The 7,344-nt window shown below is 41.2% G+C and overlaps 1 protein-coding gene across 1 annotated transcript; it reads left to right on the top strand.

Moving 5' to 3' along the window:
- Nucleotides 1-1,273: 1,273 nt before the first annotated feature.
- Nucleotides 1,274-2,347, top strand: LOC113456074 (prostate and testis expressed protein 4-like). The gene is made up of 4 exons (XM_026779149.1): nt 1,274-1,325; nt 1,436-1,459; nt 1,759-1,899; nt 2,151-2,347. Exons 1-4 carry the CDS (start codon nt 1,274-1,276, stop codon nt 2,345-2,347), a joined length of 414 nt encoding a protein of 137 aa, XP_026634950.1.
- The last annotated feature ends 4,997 nt before the right edge of the window (nt 2,348-7,344 follow it).

Genomic DNA, 7,344 nt, shown 5'->3' with positions numbered 1-7,344 from the left:
GTGTGTGGTGGGGTGCCTTCCTAGCCAGCGTGACAAGAGGGAATGCATTGGATGGTACGTGAATCAGGCTTTGGGAACCTTCTCAAATAAACAGGTCCTCTATCCACTCTCTTCCCACCACGGAACAACCTGTCATTTCCACCGTCAGCACTGCAGTGACAATTTGCAAACTGAAGAGCAGGAATTTCATTCATGCAAGCTTGTAATCAGGGACTGTGGGTCAGCGTGGACGCCTTTGCTTCACTCTCTGACTGCTCCCGGGTGCGGCATCCAGTCAGGCCATTCGTCTTCCTGCTGTGGTCCTGAGGATCTGATATGTTCAGTTCATGATTCTAGACGTGGAAGGGAAAGTGGAAAACTCAAACACATGAAGCCGGCATCTGTGGGGCAAAGAACAAAATGAATACAAGTAAGAAAAGCTCTGGGATCACAAGACGAATTAGGCACTCTGCAGGGAAGGCAGAGAGAAAGGTGGTCATTTACATATTTGTGACATCGCTGAGATGGTGGGACCTGGTACTAAAATGGAGGCTGTCAGGAAACTGTAATATCTCTGGAGCTCTCACCAACTTATTTCCACAGACCAATCCAGTCACACCTCCCTTTAGGTGTGAGTCTCTGCCACTGTCATCATTATAGGCTTTGTCTTCCTCAGAAAAAAATGAATGAACTAGGCTCATAAAAGGCTGACATCATCTTTCCTTCCCTCTCTTGTTTCTTTCCCCAAGACTGTCCTACCCCCTCAGAGAGAAGCTGAGCAGTCAGACCACAGATGAAGTGCTAGGCTCAGGTCCTGTTGTCATATTCTGCAAGGAACTGAGGGCCTGCTGGATGGAATGCACAGGTGAGTCAGGAAGACTGCGATCTCTCAAAGGGGTGGATTAAGTCACTCAGAAATGCCTTGTCACCTTGGGTTTATTATATCTGAAAATATGCTGTGTACATGCAAAGCTAATGTGTGTTTCATCCAGTTTTTAAAAAACCCAACACCAGCAAAATGAAGAGGCAAGAGATTCTGTTCCAATATGAACTGGTGTCCTACAATTGATTTAATAAAATGACACAGGTTGTCTGTGTCGGCTGCCTTCCAAGTGGTCGGAGGAACGGAAACACAGACAGGGTGTACCCTCTTCTTGGAATGTTATAGAAAAGATCCAATTGGTTTGGCTTAAATTTATGATTCTTTGATCCTAGTGGGATGCCTGAGGGCAGATAATGGGAATAAATGTAGCTGGAACCTCCCGATGGGACTTTGTCAGAAGGAGGCTCAAGTATGTTTCGAATGTTTCTGCTGGGTATATCCATAATACTTCTCCTGGACTCAGGTAAGGCCTGCAGAGAGAGAGAATGATGAGACACAAGAAAAAGAAGCTACTGTACTTGGCTAGCGGACTGCTATGAGATGACGTAAGGTGAATTTTCCTTCTCTTCACAGGTGAAAGAGTGCTGACAATCCAATGTACGGTGTATTTCTTTTGCACGTCTTGGTAAAACATGAGACTACCATGAGAAGAGGAATCCTTTAGCTCTTTCCACACTGTCCCTGTCCACTCCTCACCCCACTACTCCAGGGGCTTCTTTGTCTAGTTTTGATTTGTGGATAGGTGGGACAATTCTTGGAGGGCAACGCTGCTGTCACTAATAAAGTCAAAGGGGGGCAAGAGTGCCAAATGGCTTCTCATGGGCTTCGTATAGTCTTAGCTTTATAAGGTAGTTATTTTCTATAGGTCTTACCTTTAAAACCTCCCTCTCCTTTAGTGATCCGACGTTGCAACCTATGTGAACACTTTGACGGATCCAAATGCCTCAGTGGCATGAAGAGTTGCTGGAAGTTTGACGTGTTTCTAGTTAACAGGAGTTGCACCACAGAAAACTTTTATTTTAATAACCGTTTGACAGGTAAGCAAGTCTTTGAGACACATACATTATTTCTGGAGTTAAGGTGCAGAGGGCGCTAGGATCCCATGGTTTGGGAAGACACAGACCAGAGCATGGGTCCGCTTGGTCAGAGGCAGGCACCTTTTGCCTGACTACGGTTCGAGGTAAAGAGATGAGATGCAGTCACAGCTTTGGGATTGTACTATTCTTTGGAAAACTGACTAGGCTCTGGAGGGAGTTGTGGTGATGACATTTGCTTTTCTTCTCTTTAGGGCTATACCTCTTTCGATATTCAAAACTGTCCTGTAAACCTTGTGGACAAGGAATGTTTCAGGTATTCCATGACCTTCTGAGAGAAACCTTTTGCTGTAACGACAAGAACTTCTGTAATGACGGCCTAGCTACCTTAGAGACCTCATCGTTATATTTTGAGGATATAAAGAAGAAGAAAGTGTTGAATGATGACTGACAAGAAAATAAGTCTTGAATAAAATTTCAATAGCCTATGTCTCTGTAGTCTTGGCATTTATAAAAACCAAGCCCCATACTCCTCTATGCCAGTAAATATTCCCATACAAAACTGGTCTTAATGGTGTTTCAATTAACAAGAAAGAGAAAAGGCGTGGGTCACACAAACCTCAATTCTGTCTTCTGGTGACTGTTCTAGTTTTGGCTCCCTGGTACCTCCTAACAATCTCCATTCACCCTTATGTTCTGATGCTTAACTATGTTAAAAAGACAACTGTGTAAAAGGTATTTTTCTGCTGGAGCTTCTTACAGAAGATCAAGAAAAGCAGGCCATACAGAAATGGGGTCAAGAAATCATATTTCCAGAGGAATGACTGGAGATGGAGATGGGGTTGGGGTGGAGGAAAGGAGTGTATTACTCGACTGGAAGGCAATGTGAAGTTAGAAGACTTTCTGAAACTTAGGAGCAAAACAGTAGTCAATGTATGTATGAATCCTAATGCCTGCCATCATTTGGGGAAGTCACCTGACCATAGTCACCCCTGACCACTCTGCTTCTGGCCATGACATTTCTAATTGTTTTATTGTGCTCTCATAGCCAAAGATGAGTATGTCAAAGAGAACAACTGTCTGAGTATTGGCCAACTACTCTTTTCTAAGAGGCATATGTGAGCTATCCAATCTTCAGAATATTTAAATATTACCTTGCATTTGGTGAACCAATGCTAAGAGGTAGGTTTTATCTATCAACACAGCTTTGTAACAGAAAATGTAAGAAAGAACTTCAGAGAACCCTTGTAATTTGTAAACATAACTAATCATTTACATTAGACCAGTATGAATTTGCCATATAGCACAGAGCTAGGGTACTGGTACAAGATTTTAAATGCTGTGTGGTAGCCCGTCACTTTCTGAGTGCCTTTAAGACCTACCCTGAAAGATGGAGCAAACACCTGGGCTGAGACTCCCTGATTGGGTAAGCCATACAGGATAATCTACAACTATTTGTTGTTAGTAGACATGATAATAATAAAATAATAATAATAATAATAATAATAATAATAACAATACAGCTTTCTAAATAATTATCTTTTAGGAAAAAAAATCTACTAATTTATTCGTCTATTTCATGTTTATGTATGTTTGTCTCACACACACCAGAAGAGGGCATCATATCATCTGGAATGGTAGTTACAGGTGGTTGTGAGCTACCACGTGGGTGTCGGGAACGAATTCATTGTAGCTGTGGTACATTCACAAGACCTGCATCAAACCATTCAGATCTCCACTCTGGATGGAGATGGGACTTGGGTAACCCTGTCCCTAGCTGAGGAAGAATTAGTAATTGATGACTGCAGGTGAAGGGAGCATCAGTTTTCTTTAGGAATGTGGATCATGCTCTAGTCGGTGTCCCTGTACCAAATGAACATATCAACAAAACTAACTGGACTTTGTAGTTTTTTTTTTTTAAAGAGTAAATGAAGTTAGGAGGACGATGTGTGTGTGTGTGGGGGGGGGAGATCTGACAGAAACTGGAGAGAGGGACTAGAGGGTGAATTTGATCAAAACACATTGAATACATGCCACAAGTTTTAAAGAATGAAAATAGAGATGGCTCAGAGGTTAAGAGCACTGCTTGTTCTTTCAGAGGTCCTGAGTTCAATTCCCAGCAACCACATGGTGGCTTACAACCACCTGTAATAAGATCTGGTGCCAACTTCTGGCTTGCAGGAACACATGCAGGCAGAACATTGTATACATAATAAATAAATCTTAAAAAAATATTTAAAAAGAATGGAAAGCCGGGCAGTGGTGGCGCACACCTTTAATCCCAGCACTCGGGAGGCAGAGGCAGGTGGATCTCTGTGAGTTCGAGGCCAGCCTGGTCTACAAGAGCTAGTTCCAGGAAAGGAACCAAAAAGCTACAGAGAAACCCTGTCTCGAAAAATTTAAAAAAAAAGAATGAAAATAGGAATTTTAAAGAAAGAAGTGAGTGGTTTTAGTAGCCTTCATTTTTATGAACAGAACTTAGCAGTTGAGATGTTCACTGATATTCTGTACGCTCCAGTTTCTTATCCATAATGTGGCCTAATGTTGTCAAACTTTTCAATGCTTATAAAGCCCGAGATATAGAAAATCAAGCTCATCTCTTGCTGTGGTGTTTGCATTTGCCTTGTATAAGAACTGATTATCTTTGGGCAGGGTTTTGCATTCCCTTCCTTTAAATGATCTCTTCATTATTTGCTTTCATGTGTGTCTGTTTGAGGGTTATTATTTCTCAACTGACTTATAGGAACAATTTATTCTTAAAATAATTGAATCTCTTTAAATATCTTGTTTTCAAAAAGAATACTTTCTTTGAATACTCTACTATAGGAATCTGGAAGGTGGTAGGTGTGGTGACTTAAAGTTGGAGATTTTTATGTTTGGGTCTGTACAGAGCACTGCTGAGCCTGTAGCTCTCAAAGGTCAGTTATTCAACAGTGCTGTGACTAGTTTAGAGACCTCTCACTTTTCATCATGCTACTTTCTCATGCTCACCAGCTTCTAATAGATTGGTAAAATAATTAAAATGTGGTCTCCATTTTTAGGGCATAACTGCTGCTGTTATCATGGGGTCAAGGAAGTAGATGAAAGCCTAAGATGTTCATTTCTTCAGTTTCACTCAGCACCGCATCATGGAGAGCTTGAGAAAGTACCCAGGGCATTCCAGGCTACTTTTTGAAAGTTCTTCCCAAGAACACCTTTCTTTGCGTGTGGACATATGCCTGGCTTAAAAACAAGACAGTATCTATGTGCTTCTGTAACAAATAGTGACCTGTCTTGACATTAGGCCACATTGTGGATCAACATGTGCCGTACTACCTATCCTGGTTGGCCACAGTGAGTTGGGTCCTTGCCCATCAATCACTAAGCAAGAAAATATTTTACAGGTTTGTCCGCCGGAAATCTAATGGCAGAGTTTTCTCACTTACCATTCCTCTTTTCAGATACGACTGTTCCATTAAAACAACAAAAAAGCCAACCATGACAGCCAAGTAACTCTTGACACAATAGATAAGAATGTTAATTTTCTTTTCAAGTGTGGAATGAAACTTTTCAAAGTGGAAACTTTTCTTTTTGACTTAATAACCTTGACTCTCTTGCTAAATAAACTTGCAGACTAACAAGTGTTGGTGTGAATATCCCAAACTGAAGAAGTTCCTGTTGTTATATTCTGCCTGTGAACTTGCCCTGTACATAATATGATGACAACATACAACAGTGGGCGTCCTCACCCAAAGTTAGGCAACATCCCTTGACCCATCACTCACTTCTCCATGTGAGACTGTGTAGCGTGTGAATGCCTTGGATGATAAGTGACAGTGTCAGTCACAATGCCATAGATAGCTGATGCTGCTCTTTGTCAAGACTATAAATACCTTCTGATCTGTGCTAATACCTCTGAAGATGTATAAAAACTTTCCCCCATACAAAATAAAAGGACTTAGAAATTATTCTCTAGAAAAAAATTCTCTTCCAAGTCTTTACTGTCTCAAAAATAACTTAAAGACACACCTGAAAGCTTTTAAAAGGCTAGAAGCAAATTCTCTTCAAAAAGAAAGTTGTAACTTTTTAAATACAGGTGATGTGGGAGTGTCATATATCAATCTGTTGATTTCATTGGTTAAGCAATAAAGAAACTGCTTGGCCCTGATAGGTTAAAACATAAGTGGGAGGAGTAAACAGAACAGAATGCTGGGAGGAAGAGGAAGTGAGCTCAGACTTGATAGCTCTGCTCTCTGGAGCAGAGACGCCATGCTCCCCTCTCCCAGGCAGAAGCAGACACGATGGAGCAAGCCACCAGGTCAGACATGCTGAGTCCTTCCCGGTAAGACTGGTGCTACATAGTTTATTAGAGATGGGTTGATAGGGATATCAGAATTAGCCAGTAAGGGCTAGAGCTAATGGGCCAAGCAGTGTTTAAATGAATACAGTTTGTGTGTTGTTATTTTGGGGCATAAGCTAGCCAGGCGGCCGGAGTGCTGGGGACACAGCCCCGCCGCTGCTTCTATTACTACATACAGGAAAAAATTATTTATAAAATTTTTTGTAGTTGTAAGCCTACTTTGTGTTTTGGTTTTCATTTTTTTTCTCCCACTTTGGATACTACTGTATAATATATACTCAGTAATTATAATCTCACACAAATTTTATTTTAATCTACTTTATCATTGAATTCTTTCTTGGAATTGCTTTATCACATTCTCAATATATAATCCTTGATGTTTTCTTTAGTTTAAGTTTATTTTTTACAGTCCAAGGGGCACTGCTGGCAGGAACAAGCTACACAAGGATCATTTTCTTGGAGCAATGCATGGTCATGAGTTTCTTGGCTTTTCCTCTTTTCAGGGTCATTGGTTGACTTTACTCTCACTTGAATCTTGTTTTTTAAATCTCCTTGCAAACTTTGTGCCTTCTGGGGTATAATTCCAGACTACACTATTTGCGACATAGAGATTTTAGACAGTTTCTACCACAGGGAATGCAAGACTTCCTCTCCAATCAATACACATTAGGAAGCTTTGAGGCCATTTTAGACAGACTATATAGCCCTAAACCGAAGGAAGAGTTATAAGATTGATTACCAATTTTCCAAAAGATTCCTGAGATGACTGTTCTCAGGAGGGAGTTGAGGCAGGAGAATACTGTGGTAAGTAGGGTCCGAGTGCTGGGATTATAAGAGTACACCACCATGTCTGAAAATTTCCTTTGTTTACTGGGAGATTAGCTCCTACTCCATGAACAAATTAGAATTTTAAAAAAGACACTTCTTATTTGCCCTTTGCTGAGGTTAGAACTGGACTGAGCTCTCAAGGTCCCAATGAGGAGCAGAAGGAGGGAGAACATGAGCAAAGAAGTCGGGACCATGAGGGGTGCACCCACCCATTGAGACAGTGGAGCTGATCTATTGGGAGCTCACCAAGGCCAGCTGGACTGTGATGGAAAAAGCATGGG

This window comes from Microtus ochrogaster, chromosome 5 (assembly GCF_000317375.1).
Source record: "Microtus ochrogaster isolate Prairie Vole_2 chromosome 5, MicOch1.0, whole genome shotgun sequence".
Classification (NCBI taxonomy): Eukaryota; Metazoa; Chordata; class Mammalia; order Rodentia; family Cricetidae; genus Microtus; species Microtus ochrogaster.
The sequence above is the reverse complement of the archived record's forward strand: the minus strand, read 5'-3'. Positions and strand labels throughout refer to the sequence as shown.

Coding starts and splice junctions, on each gene's coding strand:
- LOC113456074 (XM_026779149.1), top strand. CDS start 1,274: ATGTTTCGAATGTTTCTGCTGGGTATATCCATAATACTTCTCCTGGAC. Junction 1,326..1,435: donor AATACTTCTCCTGGACTCAG/GTAAGGCCTGCA, acceptor TTCTCTTCACAG/GTGAAAGAGTGCTGACAATC. Junction 1,900..2,150: donor TTTTAATAACCGTTTGACAG/GTAAGCAAGTCT, acceptor TCTTCTCTTTAG/GGCTATACCTCTTTCGATAT.